Raw genomic sequence first — 23,823 nt, 5'->3', positions numbered from 1 at the left:
CACAGGCACACAGAGACAGACAAACAGGACACTCCTGAAGCAGGATGTTTCGTAGGTTTGACCCACCTCAAGGCTGGAAGTGTCCACCCACACACACACACACTTAAGGCCCAGCCCCCCTCTCAACTTGTATTAGCCATGTGAGTTTATTTGGGCAACGGATATTTCGGTCTGGCCGAAATGTGTGTCTGTGCGGGGCTTTCAAATATGAAATTTATTCAAGTCACTCTGGTTTAATGTTTGGAAATGGACAGCAAATAACTTTGCAAGCGTTTACAATGGCAACTGGGGAATTGTCTCACCCAGGTCCCTAATTCGCCTCAGTTTCATAACGATCCTGGTGGCCGGGCCATGATGATGATGGCCATTTCACTGTGAGAATATCCTCCCATTACCACCCTTACCTTCAGCCCCCCCCCCAGAATACCCCCAGCACACACACATTATCCGTAAAAGGGAATCCTTTTTTGGTTCGCCTGCTATTTTCACTTCAATTTCGATTCTTACCGAAATGATTTTTTAAAGATAATATTACGAAAAACCCATCAAAGTAAGGCAAAATCCTGAAAGCCTTCTGACAGTCTTCTCGTCTCTCCGCCACCGCTTCCAATTATCCGTTTTCCAATATCTAACCCACTTGGGTCCGCCGCCCAGGAGACATTGGCGCATAAATTGATTGGATGATGTCGCTTTTTATGTCGTTTGTGCCCTTCGCTCCCCTGATCCGGCCAAAAAATCCAAAAAAAAAAAAAAAACGTTGTTGCCATTGGCTTCTTGTGATTTTGCGAATTCCATAAGTTGATGCGATGCGTAGCATGTGTTATAAATAAATCAAGCATACTGGGTGGCAATCTCTTAGAGTCTGCCATTTTTCCACTTCGGTTTATGTTTTTTTTTCTCCAGTTGTCATTTAATTCGAATGGTGCTTTGAATTGATTGGACAACTTCGCGTTCCCTGGATACCAAACACTTTTGGGGTAGGGATGTGTGCTGCGTACTTAGTAAGTCGCAGCTATATTGCACTATGCATTCATGTCGCAACCAGTGGGGGGTCAATCCGCAAACAATGGGCTAAAAGTTCCCACCGCAAGTCAAGAGAGCGAAATAGTTGAAACCAAAGTCACACCCCCTTACCCCATCCACGGGTTAATTGGGGCTACTCACCTACGCAACAGCCATTGCGTGTGTTTTGGACCTGGGAATCGGTCCGGCCAACAACAATTAGGGCCCGGAGCAACGACCAACTGGCAACAGGTAATGCTGACCAAACACTTGGCCCTGCAACACAACCACCACCTACGTTCACGTTCACCACACTTCACTCGTCAACAACTTTTGCAGCTTCGCAGTTCTCACAGCATTTCAATTGCAGCAGTGCCCAAAAATCCAAGCAAAAGTTCGCACTTGTCACGGCACAAATTCCCCACCAACAACCAAACAACCCAACCACCCATAAACACCGCACCACCCAGCACAACCCAGCACCAAACACCACCTAGTCCCACTCAAAAAAAAAAAAAAAAAGTAATCAACGAATTCGCTGGAAAAGCCCCATTGTTGAATACTTGCTGTTTGTCGGTCGAATGTCAGGAGTGACATCAAAATAGAATAAATGGGTTGCAAATATGGGTTAGTTGCAGTGCACTTCATCAGTTCTCCTGTTTGAGTTCACTATTTGTGTTTGACTTTGCAAGTTTGGAATTATGAATTCATACAGCAAGCGTAAAATTGAACACAGGACATAAAGCTAAAATTTTTAAATTATATTGAAAATAATACCTTTATTTGAGTTATTGATCTAATATACTATCAAGTTTTAGAGGTAAATTAATGAAAGTAATTTATTAAAAAAACATTTTTTTTGTTTTCACATATAAGCCAAAACATATTTTTTTGTAATGATATTAAAAGGACAAGTGTATTATTTCTGTCTGTAATTTTGGTAAGCATCATTTAATTTAAATTGTTGTAACTGACTAAATTTATTGTTTCTATTAATGACACAATGTATATAGGGCGAAATTTAGTTAAGTGTACTTTTTGAAAGCATAAATCGCAAGAGTGCAGTAAAATTAGTCTAATAGATTATAAAGCTCTGTGTCACTTTTATCTATTAAAATTTAAATCCGAATTATAGCCTCAGCTGGTAAACGAATTCTGATTAATAAATGGCTCTGTATTTCAATTATACAATTTTAAACCATTGCCACCTTAATTTGCTGAACTTAACCAATTTCAACTTGCCACAAATACTTGCCGCAAAAGACGACTGAATAAATTTGCGACTTAATTACAGTTTTACACTCACCGCGGCCTCTCAAACTGCATGCATCTCCATAAATGCGAATTTGTTGCACTATTAACAAGAATTTATTCACTACGCAAGCTGCAAATTATCTAGTCCTTGGTGTTTTTTTTCTTCATTTTGGGTTTCACGAACTTGGTCCTGCGGCGGGGCAAACTGGTCGTCCTTCGGCCGGCAGGTGGCGCTAGTCGAGTTGCCATGCCGGCCAGCAGGTGGCGCAAGGGACTTTTACTCGGTTTTAATAACGCTCGCCTTGATGATGTTAATAATGCTGCGCTGGGTGATTACCATTTACGGCTGTTGTTGTTATTATTGCTGTTGGTCCTACCGCTGTCTCCATGGCTTCCATGCAGCTCCAGGTCCAGGTCCTGCCACATTGTTAATGGAGATACGATGAGCAGGAGTTGAGGCCGACGGGCGACTGCCTGCGGTGCCGCAAAGTGTTGCAAGTAATTGCAATTTGTAGCCCCTGCTGCAGCAATCTAAGTTGGATTCTCATTAGAGACCACGTTGCATGGCGTTGCCCAAACTGTTAGATTTTCGGTGAGTCCTTTCCAATCGAAGTCCTGTCAATCGGATTCAGGTCCGCACACAAAACCGCCATAAAGCGAAGCGCTTGCGACTTGCAAATTCAATTAGTTAATCCTCCGAACGGGACAAAGGCGCTGATAGGGAGGAGCACGTAGCCACTGCAGGATAACTTGGCATGTGGCATGCGTCATGCAGCATGCACTATGCACTATGCACTATGCACTATGCACTATGCACCATTAGAATGACAGCTTCGCTCCGACTATTGTTATATCGTATTTGAACAAGCCAACTGCCAACTGCAGCACCTCCCCGAAAATCGTTATAAAACATTTGCCTTCGACTTCGACAGCTAGTACTCCTTGCCATGCAAATGCCAGGCACGTTGCCGACAAGGGGGCGTGGCAGCAGGCTGCAGGCTGCAGGCTGCTGGAAGCAGACCAGGCCCGTAGCCAAAAAGGATGTGCCGGCGAAAGGTGCCACGGATGTTCGATTGATGGTGGCAGCTCCCAGTTTTCCGTTTTTCAGTGTTCAGTTTTCAGCTCCCAAAGATCCGAGATGGAGTCGCTGGAGCGGATGCGCTGCGACAATATGCTGAGGCAGCGCTAATTTTTTCTTATTTTTCTGGCAGCTTACGTGCCAGCCACGCCCATCGAAAAAGTAGGAGGCACCATAAGTAATACACGTAGAGAAAATGAAGGTGCAAAAAAGAAGTATCCCCAAGTCACTCAAAGTGTACTTTTTATGACCAATAAATGTGCCCAAAAACTTGACCTAAATTGCAAATTTTAAGCCTCATCTGTTAGTGGAACAGTTTTATAACCTTAAATGACAAATTAAAATAAACATTAAAATATTATAGTTATATTTTCTATTCTATTTTCTATTTCTTTTATTAACAAAAATGTATTAGAAAGTCTTATAGCTTCTAACTTTTTGCACATGCTAGTACTGCCTCTATAATTTATCTTTTCTATAAATTTTGACAACACAGCTACAAATTCTTGTGTTAATAATTTAAGAACATTTTTCATCCAATTTCCAACCCCATATGCTGAGACTTAGTTGGATTTTAGATTTTCTTCGGTGTACAATAACCATAAAGCAAAGCTAAAGCTGCTTGTGTGTGAGCGGAAATAATAATCGTCAAATTAATACGCGTCGGGAATTTTGCAAGGCTCCAAAACGCCGCTTGGCAACCCTGGAGGCCTTCGTCTGACCCACCAAATCCCGAATACGTGCCAGCATTTAAAGCAAAAACAAATAAAACTTAAGTGCTGCATGTGTGAAAAGGTTGGTGATGGGGAGAGGGGGGCTCTTGTTCTGTTTGGGTCTCTGGGAATTGGATGCGACCCACTCAGGTGTCTCGTTCGCCAGCCAGCCTCTGGTTAATCCGATACCCGGCTGCTTAATCAGCGCCGGCTGCCTGTTGGTAGCCAAAGATAGCCGGGCGGAGCGAATCTTGAAATGTGGGACAGCAGGAGCCGCACAGGACGCACATACATCACTTGGCCAGAAGAACGAACGGGGCCATCAAATTTCAGTCATAACAATAACACTGATAGTCCCCCGCTCGTAAAACAAGACCCGGCCAACCCTTTTTCGGAAAGCTGGCCGGGATTTGTTGCCCGTCTCATGTGTTGTTGTTTCAGCCCCGGCCTGGAAAACAATCAAGAGAACGCGACACTAAAAACCACGCACGTTTTGGTCCTCATCCTTGAATCCTCGAGCGGAGACACAGAAATTCGACAATGGCACTTGACGTTTCCGGGACTCCAAAGAGGGAGTCATATTCAGACAGAGGTTGGATGGCGATGGCGGGCGATGGAGGGCGGGTGCAGGTCAAAAGGCGACGCCTAAAGCATTTAAATCCTTTTCGCACTTTCAGCTGTCAGTCGCTGCTCGTCCTCTTGTCCTCTTGTCTCCCTGCTCCGCCATTAGCTTGTTGCGTGTGAATTTCCATTTTCATTTCGTCTATTTCCGGGGACCACACTGCGTATGACGTATGGAATGGAGAGGATTTCGGCGAAAGTGCCACCGGGAGTTGGGGCGTCACGCTTAATTTTTAGCCTCGTCGTTTTTAGTGGGGCCGTAAGGACGTAAAATAGGAATTTGCTTTATTAAAATTTTTCGCTTGAAAAATATGAGACAAGACGGTAGGGGAAGGGGGGCGGGGCACAGCGATGAAAACAGCGAAAATGCGTAGATAGACAGGCTGGGGAGATCAGGCTCCATCGCCTTCCGAACGAGGTAAAAATTTACTCAACTATGAACTCCCCAGGCCAACATGTGTGTGCTTTTGCTTGTGCGTGCGGTGAAATAGGCAAAAATTTGCGACAGGCCGAAGGTTATGTTGATCCTTGTCTGCTTCTATGGCTGTTCCTGGCAAGGGTTCTGGTTCTGGCTCTGGTTCTGGGTCTGGTTTTCATAGCTAGCTCTCGTCTGGGACTGACAGATGCCAACCCCTACACAGAACCCCCTCGTGTAACAGCGAAATTTATATAAATTGCCCGTAATGCTGCTGGCTGTTCGACAACAACAACAACAACAACAACAACAACAACAACATCAATCCAGAGAGCATGAAGGGATGGGCAAATTGTTGTTGATTCCCAGCTTGTTCCCTTCACATTCTTTTGCCAAACAAATTATGTACGAAAAAGGGCAAAATAATGAAATCGTAAAGAGTTTGGCATCGAATGAGTTCCTAACCCGGCTGCTCTGTGATATTTTTCTTATTTAAAATTCATTTCTTCTTACCGCCCTCTCCTACCCCCTCTAACCCATCACTTTTACACCCCACCCCAGCTCAGCCCAGCCCAGCCAACCCATTCCCATCCTAACCAATCCCACTCAGCCATGATGCGTATGCAAATTGCTGGCCATATTAATCATTGCCAGTTGGTAGAGCCAGAGCTAAGTTTTATTTTATTTCCATTTTTTTGTTCTTCTCCCCCTTGCCAGAGGGAAAGGGGGTGGGGGGAGGGAAAGTGGGTTGCACAGATTTAAAACTGCATTTCGTTGCTTATAAATAAACAGAGCCCGCCCGGGCACAAGAAATAGTCTCTGCTGGGAAATTTATGAAAGCGCGAATAAAATGCTCGTTTCACGGGGCGGCGGCAGTGGGTGGAAAATGCTTTTTTGGGTTGGATTTTAGGACACCAAAAACAAGTGCAGCTGCCTCGACTGACGACCGTCGCGTTAAATGCTTTTGTTGATTTTAGATGCGCCACTGCCGCGGGCAAAGCCACCACCACCACCACTACCATCATCACCACCACCACCATTGCCCACCAACTCGCACAATTTAATAGTTTCGGCGGCAAGAAATGAACTCCACAACTGCAGCAGTCTGCAATGTGTCTTGGCAAACAGACACGGACAGAGGACTACGGACAACGGACTGTGGACAACGGACTGCGGACACGGATACGGACCACACCCACAATTGGCTTTTGTGGCACGGCAAACGCGCTTTTTCGTTTCGGGTCCGGGAAATGTGTTTGTTTTTCATTAAAAAAGAACGGAACGGAGCGTTTCTGGCCAAGTTTTTGCGCAGTTCGTTTTTTATAAGGCAGCTGGAAACGGTCAAAGTTCGTCGACAGAGCCGGGGGCACCGACGGAAAGAGCTTTGCGGAATGTCCTGTTTTATTGCGGTCGGGATTCGCTTTGACTGGGCTGCGGGCCATGGGCACTGGGCACTGGGCACTGGGCACTGGGATCGCGGACTTTTGAGTAAACACATATTTCATAATTCATCATACGGCGCTGCGATAGAAAGTCACGTTTTTAATAGAGGACGAAAACCCAACGGACGCACAGACCGGAGACAACAAATGGCCGCGAGGACAATTAATTAAGTGCATCACTAATGAATCACTCTAACTCTCACTCTCTCTTTTTTTCTGTCCCTTTTTAGCTGTCATCGTGCTGGCCAGCGGCCCCGCCCCCAGCCACGCCCAGCAGCAGAAGTTCCGGACCACGCCGCACGACCTGCAGGTCCTGGAAGGAGCCGAGGCCATGATGCGCTGCGAGGTGGCCAACGTGGCCGGGGCGGTCCAGTGGACCAAGGACGGCTTCGCGCTGGGCTTCTCGGCGGTGATCCCCGGCTACCCGCGCTACTCGGTCCTCGGCGACCGCAAGCAGGGCATCTACAACCTGCGCATCTCGAACGCCTCGATCAACGACGACGCCGACTACCAGTGCCAGGTGGGACCGGCGCGGCTCAACAGCGCGATCCGAGCCAATGCCAAGCTGACCGTCATATGTGAGTACCACATGTCCCATTAAGTAATGCCCAGATTGGAGGAGAGGTTTTTCAAATGTTCTTTAAGTTTCCTAAAATAAAAAACACGAAAGGTTTGTAATCCGGCAGAGAAAGTTAAAACCAAGTTAAACTTGTGCACAATATCAAGGAAAGGTTTTCAGAAAAATATATAAGTTTTCTTAAATGTCAAACCAAACCGACGGATACGATTGATTTCTGAATGATGTAAAGGTTATTTTTTGTAATCTAACTTAATTTTTTTGAAAATTCAGATTTGCTTTCTCAAAGTGATGTTAATTTCTATAACGACAAGCCTAGGAAGCCAAGGAATTCTGACTGCCAACCCTTAAACAGAAAACAAGGCGAACTTTCCTTTGTCATTTACCGACCAACCAATTTTAACAAGAATATTGCCTTTCGCTAAGACTTTTAAGTTATTTAAGCTGTTAAATCGTTTTAAGAAAGAATAAGTTTTAAAAACAGCAATCGAACTCAATATCAAAACACAACATCAAATAGTGAAATCATCCCTTAACGAGATATGAAGTCGCACCTCCCACATCTAATTTTTCGGATATCAAATTTTTTTAAATTAATATACATAACTTCGTAAACACAAATGTTGAACCTATAACATAACAAAACATTCAGCAGGCTGCATCAAAGTGCTTTCGCTTCTTACCTATACACACATATCTAAATTTCATTGCTAAATAATTTTATAGATAATTTAACATTCATATGTTGAATAACTGTCTCAAATATTTAATTATTATACCTTTAGTTTCTACATTTTTGTGTTTGCCAAGCTAAAAGTTTTAGACATTACTTTAAATTGTCTGCTATGAACGTCTTTGCTTTTAGTCATGTTTCGTTTTTCAATAAACATACTTAATACTATATATATTACTAAAGAAACCGAATTTAGACTTAACCAAATTTTAATTTGAGTTAATGAACATTTTGACTTTTACAAACAATTTAGTTTCAAGGAAATATCCGACTATTTCAACAAGCTGACTCCAAGCAAGCTGACTTCCAGATAGCTATCTAGTATACCAAGTAGTTTTGTCGGAAACCCCTTTCGAGATCGCCCAAATGCCTTTGGCTTTAGGCCACCCACTCAATTGAATTTACCCTTTTGTTCGGGTTCGCCTTTTTCTGGGGGCTGCAATTAATTTAAGTAATAAATACAAATGAATTTGTCACCGGGGGCGCCCCACACACGAGCACACGTACAGTGGCACACATTCCTGCTGTTTCCAGCTCATTGCACCTATGGAATTCTACTAGTGAAATTTAAATGCGGGCTGCCTCACTCCCAACACCCGTCCCACTCCCACATCTGCCGTCCTTGTCGGTGCTGTCGTCCCTGTCGCTGCCAACATTTATTGTCAGCAATTTGCAAAACAACAGCAGCAACAGCAACGCCAACAGGAGCTACGGCATCACGGAGCTGAGCTGAGCTGAATTTAGCGCAGTTTATTGCTCCAAGGAGCCAAAGTGGGCGGCAAGCCAGGGGATGCTGGGCGTGGTGCAAAACGGGGCTGTATCTCCACTGCAGGCTAAAGCGATGCGAAATGAATTCCATTTTGTTTTGGCCCCTTTTTTTTGACTCGTTTTCGGCTGTTGCATTGTCGTCTAGCAATCACTTTGAATGTGCTGCTTCTGCTGCTGTTGCTGTAATTGTAATCACTCAAGGAATTGCGCAACATTTGATGACAGCGATACTCATTTGGCCCGCTTCGTTTGGTCCTTCCAAGAAATTTTGCGAGACATCAAGAGACTCCTTAGCTACCACTCACCAAACGTATAGCGTACATTCCGGGGCCCAAGGACCACGCACTCGCCCACACGCACACTCGCACACTCTCGCATACACTCGCCTAATGACGTTTGTTTAGTTAATTACGCGCCATGAGCTGTGACAAAGGCGATGTGTGTGTGTTCGAGGCCTTGGGCGGGGAGAAAAAATGAAAAAAACGAGAAAAAGCACCCAGACTGAGTGATACCCAGGACACATCATCAGACTTTTAGGCGGTTCCTTGGGTGAAATCACATACCAAATGCCATACGTCCGCAAATAGTTTCAATAGTAACAATAATACTATACCTACATATATATTGTATATATAAAAAACATTAGATTCTAATCATTTTGTGAAATTTAATGCAAGAAGACAACAGACAATTTTTCGAAATCCTATACCTGAAATTTAAAAATATACATAAGATATTTTGTTTTTTTTGGTAAATCGATTATTAAGCCGAACATAGTTTTTTTTTACTTTCTCAATTTGGTTAAAGACAAAATAACGGTCTGATGAATATAGTAAACAATTATATATTTTTTAAAATACCGGCAAACCTTATAAAAGTATTTGAAAAAAGTGGTTTTGCCCTTTTGAGCTGTGTAACTATTTCTATTACCTGCAAATGCAATACATATGTAGTTCGAATATACCCTTAATTTTTATGAACACCGTGTATAAAAATAAAATAACATGAAATAGGGAAAAAAGCCAGCATACATAGCTGGGGATGCTGAGGGGGGAGGAGGAGGAGTCTCGGATGCTAGACCGAGCTTGTTAGTGCCTGCGAGTTGTTGTTGGAGCGGCGAAAGGTCGACCGTCACATGGCATGTTTGTCATAATTGTAGATACTTGTGTGAGAGCTGTTCTCCACAACACCCACTCCAAGTGGGTGGCTCAACCACCCGACAGCCAACAGTCAACAGCCAACACCCAGCCATTGTTTTGTAATGGAATCTTCGTCTTGGCTTTCAGAGCAAATGACATGTGTCTATGGCCCCAGTCCCAGTCCGAGGTATTTGGTCATTTGGACATTTGGGGATGTGGGCATGCCAGGCGAAGGTGTGTGTGTGAGTGGGAGGCACGTGCGACATTATTGCTGCAATTAGCCAAAGGGAAATGTGGACAAATGCCCAATAATTCAATTAAGTTCGAATTATATTTATTTGATTTATTCCGAACACATATTTGTCGCCATTTATCTCCTGTTTGCATTCATGAAATATAAAGCTATTTGTTTAAGTATATTCGCTTGGCGAAAATGAGCTCAATAAACAAAGTACTGTTACTGTCCTTGGGCAAAACATTATAACTAACAACAAACACAAGGAGACACGATAAAATTTAATGTCAAATAAAAATCCATTTGATTGAAAAATAAATTGCATTTAAATTTTGCAAAAAAGCGCAAAGGGCGTATATATCAAAGATTTTTTTCATAAGTAATTCATTTGGTAAAAGGCACTAGTATTCTCTTAATGCAATCTCTACTTGAAAGATATGATTTAATTAAAACTTTGTGCAGATAGTCTATTAAATATTAATGGCACTCACCTTTTGTCCTGCTCAAATTAAATTTTCAGACTCCGTTGCAAAGTTTCTGCAGCAATTTGGGTGTTACACAGCCGTGCTTATGTTAAAGTTCCAAAAATTATTCCGCACTCCCACCGACATACAAAATATACATACGTAGTATATATGGGGAAAAATAAACGTGAGGGCGCAATTAGATTATAAGTTTGGCAAAGCAAAGAACTTTTGCACACAAAAGTCCACGTGGAAATTTATGGAAATTCCCAGAAAATTTTCGCATGCCATTAATTTGGAATACATACAAAAAAACCAAAAACAAAAAAAAAAAAAAATAGAGCAAAAAAACAATGAAGCCAAAAACACATATGCCGCAAGGCAACTGCAAGGTCCATGTCCATGTCGGGGTCCGAATCCAAGAGCCAAAACTTTTTGCCCGGGTGGCGGACAATGGCAACCGGCAAACGGCAAATGCTAAATGGAATGGTTATGTGGTGAAATGGCCAGGAGAATGGAGAGCACTTGCAGCAGCCACCTTGGAGCGTTTATAAATTTTTGACTACAATGCAGCCCGAATTTAAGTGGGATTTCCTTCCCGGCCAATAGACGCACTTCATTGATTTTCAAATGTCCGCACATTTTTCAAAAACACACCCACCCCAGCCACCACTTTCGGTTGTAATTGAAGTGCAAATGAGGAAAGTTTTCATCTGCGCCGGCATTCCCGGGAAATATCGCCTCGCATTTGTTATGTGAGGCTGACCTTAAAGTCAGCCCCAAACGCCTTGGGTCACACTCCGGGTGTGACTGGGCCTGATGGCTCAACTTACATCACAGCCAGGCAGCCAGGCAGCCAGTCAGCCAGTCAGCCAGCTCCCTTGGCCCAAAACGAAAAAAAAAAGTGGCCAATTCTTGCCATCGCCTTGGATTGAGATTGGGCTGCAGTGGGTGGTGTGTGGGCCGCATGGCAAAAGGGCTGAAAAAGTATTCGGGCGCATAAAACTTTTATGAGGCGTACTATTAGTGGGTTAGCCGGGGTGTCGTGGCCCAAAGGGGCGACTGCAAAAAGAGGGCAGGGGCAGGGGCGGGAACGGGTCCAGTGTTCATGGCAAATTGCACTTTGTGTACTCTCGCTTGCCAGGAATCCGGCAACTGGAGCTAGATGGAGCTCCAGCTCAAGCTCTGCCGCTGCCAGTGCCGTTATTGCAGCCATTGTTGCATAAATTATTTGATGCCAGCCAACGGTGCACTCAAAGAATAGCGCTGCACCACCCACCCACCATGAAAGTTCCACCCACTTCCCACCACTGTCATGTGGGGGCGCGGCTTGAGCATAAAACGTAATCAACATTTAACCTTAGCACAGCCAGCACAGTCGCCGGATTTTTACCTGGTATGGCCCGAAACTAAGCCAGGACATACAAAATAAGTTTGAATTATTAACTGCAGATTGCTATCTACAGTTTTCTATACACAATTTTTGTAATAGTCTGCCAAAGACAACATAATCACATTGATATTGTTAGACAGAACATCTTCTAAACACCACTTAAATATGCTTGCGCTTATACTTACACAAATTTATTTTTTATTTTTTTGTGACTTCAACAGAAGTTTAAGGATTTTACTTTTGCTTTACTAAGATTTGCTAAGAAAGTGCTGCAATCAAAATCCTATTGAGAGTCGGATCAATATTGAAAACTATTTTACTCATGTTACTCAACTGCACTATGATTTTATTAATATTTACATAAAAGCCCTTGCAGATAGTCTACCAAGACGGAAAATCAGTTTTTTTTCCTTTGACTACATTTAAATATTTTGTTGACTTTCTCTAGTAAACACGTGTATGTTTAATATGGTTGAGTAAAATTCGTTGCCTAGCTGTTTGAGACCACTGGGCCCCCTTGTTGTTGCCTTTAAAATGGTTCCTCTTGCTCCTTTGTCAATAATCAAATACAATATGCATAGCAATCAGGAATGCACATACCCACGTTCCAATCCACAGGCACATACCTACATATATATAGATATAGATATGTCGGCGCAGGATGGCAGGCCACGCTTTGGCATAAATTGAGTTGCATTTGCCAGGACTTGGCGCAAGAAAAATCATAAAATGTGCATATATTTCGGATTTTAACTATGCAGCACGCGCAGTGCCACGCCCTTCCACGGTGCGCCTCCCCCCTTAAAAGCCCTGCCACGGTGTGCCAAATATTATGAATGTTCAATGCACGTAACGCCCCCTCAAAGCCCCCGAAACGAAAGTCCACGGACAATCTGTATAGCCGGCGGGGCCATGGCGACACCAATTTCGACACACAAAGCCTTTAGTCAAGGTTGATGCTGGGTGCAGGATGATCTAGGGCTGCCATTCGCGTTTCCCCAGGCAGAGAGTTTTACTTTTTTCCCGGCACAACAAGCAGCGCATCTGTAGCCTTGTAAAATATAGATCAAATATTGCGAAAACCTATATAGTCAATGGTTATAGTTTGTCTGCTGCAAGCATTTTTACTTGTTTAATTACTGATAAATACAAGCAATTGTTCTTTCTCATTTACTCAAGTAATCGGGCGTTTAAAAAGGTTAACTAGTAATTAAGCTTATGTGCAGCTTAATTTGTTCAATATATAAATAGAAAACACCATTAATTGCATAACTCTAATAGCAAAGGTATGTCTTAAAAGAAAACTACTTCAAGAATTTACATGCCATAAATATTTTCTTCTTTAAAAACATTTTTTTATTCAATTTAAATGACCTAAATAACTACAATGGCATTTGTTGAAGAGCAAACCAGGTACTATTTACAAAAGTCATCTCACCCCAGGATACGTTTATTAATAAACCGGAAAATCAATGCCGTTGAGGAAAAGGCGAACATTGAGCGAACGAAAGTTAATATCGGAATTCCTGATTTGGAAATTACATTCATGTATTTGATTTGATGCATAATAATTTGCGCAGCTGGCGGCGATGTTAAACAAAACTTAATCAAAGGGAGAGGGGCATCGCCCGTGTGGTGTTGATTTCATTTGTGTCCCAACAAAAGCAATTACCTCAACGCAGAATAATATCGCAGTCGCGTCCTCTCCTCAGAGCCCCTCCACCATGAAAGCCATCCAAATGCCACCCGAAAGCCACCCAAAAGCCCTCCTTGGAAGCGAGGAGGGACTCCTTGTGCGACATTAAGCATTCATTTTGCATGCAACAACTTCTGGAGTAGTTCGCGGAGCAGACGGCAACATATGTTGCATGTCAAATGCAGGACTCCCTAAGCCAACTCCCTTGAAAGTGTAGGCTCCTGCTAGAGCTCCTGCTCTTATTCCTGCTCCCTTTTTCGCTTAGTGCATGGCAATGGCAGCCAAACTCCTTCAGGTGGCATTAAAATAATGCACACGTGCACTTAACTTTATCCACGTTTCTCGTTGTATGTTTCGCTGCACGCTCGTACTTTCGTTGCTTCGTTGCTTGTTTCTGCATCTGCTGCACTCATGCACCACCCAACATGCACTTGCACCACCCACTTGGCACCACTCGGCACCTCCCGGCGTCACTCAGCCATTGTTTCGCCGGTGGCTCGTGTATATTTCAACAGTTTGCCAAGGCATACCGGCCCAGGCATGCTCAACATGCCCCACCGCCCCAATCCGCTCGCACCCCTCCACCTCATATATGTCCTCTTGAGCGCAAATATTGAAACTCATATTTGAGCACATTAACGTGGAAACTGCCTACACGGAGCAAAAAAAATCAGCACTAGTAAAATTAAAAATTTTAACCTTACTAAGGAGCAATGTTTTTAAAATACAGAGGACCAATTTTAAGCAATTACTTTTTATTTCAGATTCATACGTTTGAAAGAATATACATAATCTTTTAGTTGGTTAAGCCCTAAATAAATATTTGATTAATTTACAGTAGACTATAGATAGTTTCTGGTGGGTACAATTAAACACAGAGCAAATACGTTCTGTAAAATAAATTATCAGGACTAAAAATTGTAAGATTGTAATGTTAAGTTTTGACATTGATTTAAAATGCTGTTGTGGAAAAATGTTCTTTCTTAATATCATTTATGAATTTATCTGAAAGTAATTTTTTATGTATTAATTTAACTAACAGCAAATTTTAAAAAACAGAATATGAAACTTTAATATTTAAAAGTATACAAATACGCAGAACAATTAATATCACGAATCAAAATGAAATATTTTAAAAATACATCAATTTAAATAGCAGAATTGATAATTTTCTTTTGAGTGCATTCGTAGATGGGGCCGGTGAAGTGGGTGGTTAACAAGGACGAAATGCTGCGTTCTTGGTGCATTCTTGCCTCGGTTCCAACTCCCCCTCTACCCTCCCCCTTCCTGTTCCCCATTACAATTCCAACTGCTGTTTCTGTTTCTGCATCGGCGGCCATTCAACCTGGGCCTTCAACAACAATGTCGTCTGTCGTCGCATACACACAATGCATTAGGCAGTGCCACGCCAACGACGCCCACAAAACGTTCTGTAATGCCATTGTGGCCCATAATGAGCAAAGCTTCCCTGGCAGCCATTAGCTTTTGTTTCGGCCTTAGCCCACCATCTACCACCTACCATTTTCCACCGACTACCTACAACCCACCGCCCCGCGAACTTTCTTTGTGGACCAGCCCCTAATCGTTGCAAAATGCTTCTCTTCCAGCTCCGCCAGCCTCGATCGAGATCAAAGGTTACAGCCACAATTCCAAGGTTGAGGTGCGCGAGAACCAGGACCTGCAGCTCAAGTGCATCGTGGCCAATGCTAAGCCGGCGGCTCAAATCGTCTGGTATCGCGGCAATGTGGAATACAAACCAGGTTAGTACCAGTTGCAGTTGATGCCTCCCACTTAGTCATTACATTTAATGTTCATCCATGTGCCATCAACCGCGGCCAAAATGGCTTTTATCACGCACCTGTCACTAAGGTGAAATTTTACTTCTCAGAGAAAGCTTTAACTTTAAGCTCTGACCTAGCAAAAAAACAAATAATAAATAGTTGTAAATAATTTTACAGCAATCACACAAAGGCTTGATTTTATTTCGATTTCAATTTAATTAAAACTAGAACACAAACATTCTTATAAATATAACTGAAACAATCAATCGATTTGTGGACTATACATATTACACATTTAATTAAAATTCTATTTATTCTTGACCAATTATCGATTTACATAAAGTCAGAAAAATTATGTACAATTTAAATAATATTTAGGTAATCAAAGATTTCGTTATCAAAGGTATCGAGATAAACAGCTTTTAACTACATAGTAGTAATTAAATTTTAAAATATACAAATATAGGCTCTAATAAAACTCAAACAATAAAACAATTTAAAGACCCAGATAAACTAAAGGAGGAGTAAACCAAACTTAGTAAATGTAATAAAAAATAGTAATAATATTTTATAACACATCCTCTCTATATTCCAAGACTGCGTTGCGATATCCAAGCTATATTAAACTGCCTAAAACAACATAGGTTATGCGAACATAACAATATACATTTTCTCTGGGAAGGCATTATGCAGAATACAAAAAGTGTAAATGGGTTTTGGCCAGGCCCTTTTTAGCCGGGATGAGCTGGGGCCCGCTGAAGATGGGGAACCACGAGGGCCGTGCAGATGGAGATGGGCAAAGTGACGCCTGTCAACCGTTTGGCCATCGCACATGTGATATGATGGAAGAGGGTGGGCGGCAGGATGCGGGGGCGACAGGGAAATGGACGTCGACTTTCGGCCTGATGACGGTGCTTAAATAATAATTTTATACTCCAACAAAGCGCCGACTGTCGATGTTCAGCCCTTATCTGCTGTGTGGTTCGCTGTCCTGTCCTGTCCTGTCCAGAGTCCAGTGTCCTGAGTCCTGGATCCAGGATCCTGTGTTTGTGCCTTGTCACTTAGCCGCTGCTGGGCAGTCAGCAAATTGGAAAACAGAGCTGCTGGAAAATATGGAAAAATGCAAATGTCAATGGGGAAATGGGCAAATGGGCTAAGCGGAAAGGGGGGAGGCGCTTCACGACTTTTAATTTTCATAATGATTATGGCCCCTACAACCGACCCACCGACCAACCGACCAACCGACCAACCGACCGACCGAACATGTGGGTGGACAAGGGTGTTCAGTTGTTGCCCCTTTTCGCGTAGCGGATTTTCCGCTCTTTTCCTGCCATTTGGCCAGTAACGAAATCATTTTAGCACAACTGGCGCGTTAAAAATGCTTAAAATGTGAAACGCACGGCGACGGCGACGGCGACGATGATGATGGAAATTTTTCGGGTAAACATATAAAATAACAAAAAAAAAAAAAAAAGGAAAACAACACAGGCCAGGAAGAGAGAAGAAAATACGCAAAGCGGCGTTAAAATGTAGGAAAATCCGCAAGGAAATGTGGACAGCGGAAGGAAGCTGCATGATGAATTATGTTTATGACGCAATATGTTGCGGCAGGGACTCTCTGGTCGCCTCCGGACCCCAAACCATAGATCCCTCGGTCCGGGGTTTACGAGAATGGCCAGTTTCGGTCTGGCGCTTGTATCATTTGCAAGCTGTCAGGGGAGTGTGTGTGTGTGTGGTGTGTGTGTGGTGTGAGTGTGATGGGAACGCGTAAATGGCGGTTAATGTGGGCAGACGGCCATCTTGGTGATTACCCCTCGGCAAAATGATGGTGCTGCTCCACCACGATAGTTGTGCGGGTGGGGCATATTTTTTAGGCCTCACTTTTTGGCGCAGATGAGGCTCGTTCAAAATTTATAACTGAAAATGATGTCACAATGTTCCACTGCTGGTGTGGAATTGATGGGAGTTGAGAAATACTCGTATCTCAAGGCATTAAACTTTAACGCTTGTCAAATGCAGTAAATATTAATTGGTTTGGGGGTATTTGAAAATAAAATATTTTTATTATTTGTTGTCCATACAGATGAATTTCTTATTCCATTTTCATAATGAATAGAGAATGACTAGCCTACAAGTTACAGAATTGTACTAAATAACAATTGGATGTCAAACATATATTTAAAAGGTGTCTAAAGGTATGCAATTATGTATTTTGAGTTTAAAAGTTTGTGTCATTCTTTCCTAAAGACGACTTTTTTGTTGCATACTTTTATACACCTCATTAAGTCATTTTAAAATCTTCATAAAAAAATACAGGATCCCACAAATTTAAACCGTAGCAAATAGTTAGTCAGTTCATAAAGCTTTTTAAAATCAAAGTCAACCGTCATATACACATCTATAAGTTTATGCAAACACTTGTTTTTTGACGAATATGATTGCTGTTCTTGCAGAAAAACGAGAGGACATCGTGGAGGAGTCGACGGCCAAGCGGTTCACAACCACCTCGAGCCTTAAACTGAAGCCGGGACCCGACGACGACTACACGGAGTACACGTGCCAGGCGAAGCACAAGGCCTTGTCCCCGGACATGCCCATGCGGGCCACCGTTCAACTGTCCGTGTTGTGTGAGTAGCTTCTCAGCCTCTAGACCTTTCCTCTTCCCCCGCCATCTGTTGGGGTGGACCAAAAAAGTTGTGGGTGACCTCATTAGCCGGCTCAATTTGCGATACAATTGAACGTGCGTGCTGGGGGTTTGTGTATGTGGGGTGTGTCCCCAAAGAGGCACAGGCTCCTACATTTCACTGAAAATAATCATCATTTATAGCCCATTGTGAATCAGTTGATTCTGTATTTTCTAAAATTAAAAATTTTTTTTTTCAAATTTTTAAAAATATTTGTATAAAATGACATATATTTTGTACTCGTTTTTTACTTCTCTCCTTAAACATAGTTGTTAAATTGGCAATGGGAATGATAATCCTAATAATATTCCAAAAGTATTCTCATTATCAGTTAAATACAAATTTTAATTTTAAACTCTCTAATTCTCTAAAAAACTAAAAGTCATGTCGGATATTTATTTATATATATTTTTCTTTGTCTTCCGTCATTTGTATGCGCATTTTAAATAAGCAACATGAAGTTTTGAATTTAAAGCTGACCAAATTGTCCATTTGTGGAGTTTGCTAAATGTTAAAACAAATAACAGAAAAATGAGCCATAATTTTTTGCCAGTGCAAGCAATGAATTTTTTGTGCCCTACTCCATCGCGGTGGATGCCCGATGCGGATGCCATTTGCCATCACGGCCGCTAATTGCGCGATTCGGGCGCGTATTAATTAGTTTTTAAATTCTAATGTGCTGTGCAGCTGCCACTGCCAATGTGGACGCGAATTGCGAACTGCGATGCTACACGGAAGCGCGAGCCAGAGCCATTACGAATGGCAAAAGTCCTCTTATTGATTGTTGCCGTCGGCAGTGGTGGCAGAATTGGCCCTGGTGGTGCCGATGGAGCCGGTGGTTGCCTCCAGGCACCTGCATTTGCTGGGAGCCATTGCTATGGCTACTGCTCCACCTGCACGCACATTCAAATTAATTATGTTTGTTATTTATGCATAGGCAGCTGGCAAATGGTGGCCCCAACTGCCACAGGTCGTTGGCCATTTCCAGTGCTTGTCGCGATGTAATTGGCAAAAAAAAAAAAAAAAAACGAAAATGGCGAAAAATCGAGTTACGCTATCTGCGCAGGGAACGCGACCGGAATATATCCCCTTTCATTTTCCCTTCCTGTGGGGGTTTAATTATGGCGCTATTATTGCATCCTCACTGCCTCATCTCGTAGCCGGTCGTACAATATTTCAAGTGATTTTAATTTAATTTTGCGTTGCATGCCTACGGGGAAAGTGTGTGGGCACATCACGTGTGTGTGTGTGTGTGTGTGTATATGCATATAAAGAGTGTGCGTGGGCTTGGCAGCTTTTATGGCTCACCTGATTGCTGCTGTTGATTCAATCCAGTTGACCGCCTGTCAAGTTGTGATAAAGAAAACATATTACTGGCACACAGCAGCCGGATAAGAGTTAATGTTTTTGCCCAATTTCCCCCCATGGAATATCGATAGCTGGCTGGTTTCGCCCTTTTTCTAGTTGCTACCAATTATATTTCACCGGCTGATAATTTTCAAATGTATTTAACACGCTCTGTCGATGCTTTTTCCACTGCTTTGCGGTGGTTTACACTATTATTAATCGTCCAGTGCGACGCCCACAACAACTGAAATTACCGACACCCCGGATCGGGGGTTAAAAAAAGGCGAAATCGGAAAATAATGCATATGACCGCATAAACGATTTGCATGCAAACACTTCAATTAAAAACTGTACGAATTTCAGTTGAATATATGTATGTATATGCACACATATGTGCTTCCCGCACTATACTTTAGTGTAAATTGAATTTATTTGCGGACAGCAGTTGCAATTAAATATGCGAACTGTAAACACAGCAAACTCCCGGCATTCAGAGGAGTTTTTATTCAAAACGGACTCCTTTCTAAACCCACAGATCCGCCGGGACCGCCATATATCGAGGGCTATTCGCCGGGTGAAACTCTACGGCGTGGACAGACCGTGGAGCTCATGTGCCGGAGTCGAGGTGGCAATCCCCCTGCCCAGCTCATCTGGTACAAGAACGGCTCCCAGATACGCATGGCATACAGGTAAGAAGGGCACTAAAGGGATCTTTCATAACACTTTATACTTAACAAACTGAATTTTGAACACCTTTTATGAAAAGCCCAATTACGGTTTATATTTTGCACTGTTTCAAAGTAATTCGATTTTAGAAGTCTGTTTAATTTGTTTAGCTTTTCAAAGTCCACTGACAAATATGCAAGAAACCAAATTTGATCCAAGCCCCTGAATAAATTTATGTGAAATTATTTTTTATTATTTAAATAATTGTATTGATCGGGATTAACGTTTCCAAAATTAGTCACACAATCAAAAACATTTGTTAATTATATGCATTTAAAATCAAATTATATGATGTAGGCAAATAATTTTTAGAAAACTATTAAATTTAGTGAACTAGTTACCAAACTAGGACAAAAAAGCATTTAATTTATGCCCATGAAAAATTTCTTTAAATTCATATTTCATAAATAAGTACAACATAGGAATATTGTTTTTAAAACTATTTTCAATTAAATTTGCTAATTTATTGGAATTTGATAGCAAATTATGACATGACTTTGGTATATAAGAACAGCTTTCAATAATTATTGTTTAATTGTGGGTATATGTTTCTGTTATATCAACAGGACCTCTGGCCGATTGTCCGAGAACATCTATACCTTTACCGCCGAGGCTGGGGACAACAGGGCGCGATTTCGCTGCGAGGCGAGCAACGTGATGTCGCAGAATCCGCTGAAGGCGGAAGTGGAGCTGGCTGTGCTGTGTAAGTGGAGTTCCAATGGAACCATCGATGCCCTGCCTCCAATTTGCGCCGCCTAATTGTGTGTTGTTCATATCTATATCTATGCAGCCCGGGCTGAGCAGCGTATCAGGTTCAATGGGTGTCTAGATGCGGGCTGCGGGCTGCGGGCTGCACGATGGCGGCCAAGGGGATCGTTAGTTAAGAGCAAGCACTCGCTGATGTGGGGACTGGATTGTGTCAACAGCCAGGCCTGGCTGCGACATCTTCCAAATTCCACAGAGCCGGCAGCACTTGGCAACCGACTCACACACACATAGAGAAGTTAGAGGATGGGAGGATGGGAGGACTGGAGGCCTGTAGGTTGGGGTACCCCTGAAATAAGCCTGGCAACTCGCTCGGCTGGCTGATGCTTTCTTTTGCAATTAAGCTTAAGTTTGCACTTTGAAAGCCTCTCCAGTCTGCGTCCCACTTGGCTTTGTCAAATCAAGCAATGCAAATTCTTTTCAAGTGCCAAATAGCGCAGATTCCCGCTCCCCGTCCGCTTAGCCCCTTGGCTCAGACGTTGCAGCTTGTTAGAGTTACAACAATTGCAATCAGGCACACAAAGCCGACGGGCGGAACGACGCGGTGCCAAAGTCGTTAGCGACACTTGGACGGACGAAGGAGACCAGCAAACATTTGCATGCCACGCCCCCAACCCACCGCCGCCTCTCACTTACTTACACTTACACTTACACTTATGTGCCTCACATGCAAATGGATGAGGCGGCCGTTAAACGCGGCGTATGCGCGATATTTAAATTTCAAGTACTCGGCAGTCCGCTGAAATTGGCATCTTTTACCTGAAGCGGGCTTTAAGTGCGTGGCGGGTTAGGGTTACTCCGCCCGCTAGTAAGGCAAAGACTCGTTTAGCTGGCAGCTTCCAGTTTATGCGCATACCAATCAAAGCGCCATACAGGTCAGGCCTTCTGCCCACTCGGCCCCATCTTGCCCCAATAAGTATGCCACATTGAGTGGCCAGCACAAACGAATACACGAACAGTCGCTCACAAACACTGCACTGAAGGAAAACATTTTTTTTAAATATTTTATTTTTATAATTTAGATAACATTTAGATAAATAATTATATACATTTTAAATATATATATTATTAATCTTAAAAATACATTTTTGGTCCTATACCCTTAGTTTTTATGTGTGTTATGATAAAAATATTTTAGGTAAGTTTAAATAGCTCAGGGGCGAATGTTCTATAGTTTCTCACTTTTAGGAGGGATTTATTCAAACCTACAAATCCCCCTTTTCGATCCCCTTCTGATTTAGCTACTGGGAGATAATATATTGATATGCCACAGATATTCTCACTTTTGGGTATATTAAGACAACCTTGATTCCCTTTATAGCGGACAGTTTCGTCCTGTGTAGCAGATAGATAGCAGATGTGGCCTCATCTGGCGGCCCGGGCTCTTAGCACACGCATTATTTATGTATAACGAATGTGGAACAACAAAACTGAAGACGTAGCAGGAATACATTCAGCATCAGCATTCTTTTGCCCCTTACGAGTGTGCCAGTGAGTGTGCCCGTGAGTGTGCCACTGGGTGTGCCAGTGAGTGTGCCTGGGCGTGTGCCCGGAATGAAGATGTATGGCTAAGACGGACCGACGAAAGATGCGAGAAGTTAAGAATTCATAATGTTTATTTATATGCGAAACATATCGAGTCGAAAGTTTTGTATTCCCTGCGCGCCAAACCCATACCCGTACCCATACTCACACTCACACCCACACTCGATGCCCTAGCGCAAGACAACGCTGCGTATGCGTAATGTATGCACTTATCCATCAAGGCAGCGGCAGCTGCAGCTGCTACTGCCACTCCGCTTCGATGGCATTAGGTAATAGCCCCGCAGACGGACGGGCTGTCAGTCACTCAGTCATCATTTGCATGGAGGCGGCACCAGGAGCCGACATTCCTCCCCAAGGCTATTAGATGGGAACATGGGAAACAAGGGGGTTCGGTTTCAGGCCGGAAGCTAGGATAGCAGATACTCTTGTGTGTGCCTGCCAGGAGCATGCCGCAAGTGAGCTCACCACAGACCTATTACATATTTATGCCTCCTTCATTATGCGACTCCCGGTAACTGGAATCAACTCAAACTCAAACCCGAACCCGAACTCAAACCCAAACCCACTCGCATTCTTCATCCCCAGTTGCACCCACCCACGTCACCGTAATGGGACCCACCGAGGCGCGCGTCGGTGATATTGTGCCGCTGACATGCACCACCGCGCCATCCAATCCGCCAGCCGAGATCAAGTGGATGGTGGGTGGGCGCCAGGTGCGCAACGCTACCTCAAAGACGATTGTCAGTCCCGAGGGTAAGTTGCCACTGCCGGAGTGTCATAGTCACAGTCCCACGCCTAATCCATTTCCATCTCTGTCTGTCATCGCAGGCGGTTGGACGACCACCTCGAACATCACTGCCACCGTGGAGCCCAACAAGCGCTCACTGGTCGTCATCTGTCACGGACTCAACATGCAGCTGACCGAGAACGTCGTCTCCACCCACACGATCAATGTCCTGTGTAAGTATTTCCAAAACCAGTGTACCCCTTTCCCTTTATACATTGATTTGCCAAGCTGGGGAAATGGATTTCATAGTTAACAAGTTAAAATAAAATAGACCTTTGTATTTATTATTCTTTGTATCAAAAGTGACTTAAAGCCTTTTAAATAATGGTTAAAGACATGTATCTCTGCTACAGTAAAAGCCTTTTACCTTTTGACTATTTTAAGTTTAAGTAAAATATGTATACATGTTTTTTAAAATAAGCTCGAACCTACTTTCTGCCTCAGGTGGAATATGAGTATTAAAAGACTACTGCATTCAAAAAATGGATGTCTTATTTTAAAATTAAAGAATTCCCCATCTGTTTTTCCGACTTTTCCAAGCAAGAGTTCATAATATAAGCTGCAGATTGAGTAAAATGAATTTAATATTTTTAAATTAAAAAGGGCTTTGTTAGTTCTATTTCTTAATATTAGTTTTTCCGACTTTTGCAAAGGAGTT

The 23,823-nt window shown here is 42.9% G+C and overlaps 1 protein-coding gene across 1 annotated transcript in view; it reads left to right on the top strand.

The window, feature by feature from the left end:
• LOC108149743 (nephrin) overlaps positions 1–23,823 on the top strand; it is a 65,145-nt gene that overhangs the window by 8,249 nt on the left and 33,073 nt on the right. Inside the window, 7 exon segments of the mRNA XM_017277528.2 lie at positions 6,756–7,103; positions 15,138–15,290; positions 17,765–17,938; positions 19,878–20,031; positions 20,635–20,771; positions 22,964–23,131; positions 23,207–23,338. Of these exon segments, the coding sequence (XP_017133017.1) occupies positions 6,756–7,103; positions 15,138–15,290; positions 17,765–17,938; positions 19,878–20,031; positions 20,635–20,771; positions 22,964–23,131; positions 23,207–23,338 (1,266 nt within the window).

This window comes from Drosophila elegans, unplaced genomic scaffold (genome assembly GCF_018152505.1).
Source record: "Drosophila elegans isolate 14027-0461.03 unplaced genomic scaffold, ASM1815250v1 contig_520, whole genome shotgun sequence".
NCBI classification, from domain to species: domain Eukaryota; kingdom Metazoa; phylum Arthropoda; class Insecta; order Diptera; family Drosophilidae; genus Drosophila; species Drosophila elegans.
Note: the sequence above shows the minus strand (reverse complement) of the source record. Positions and strands in the feature narration are given on the sequence as shown.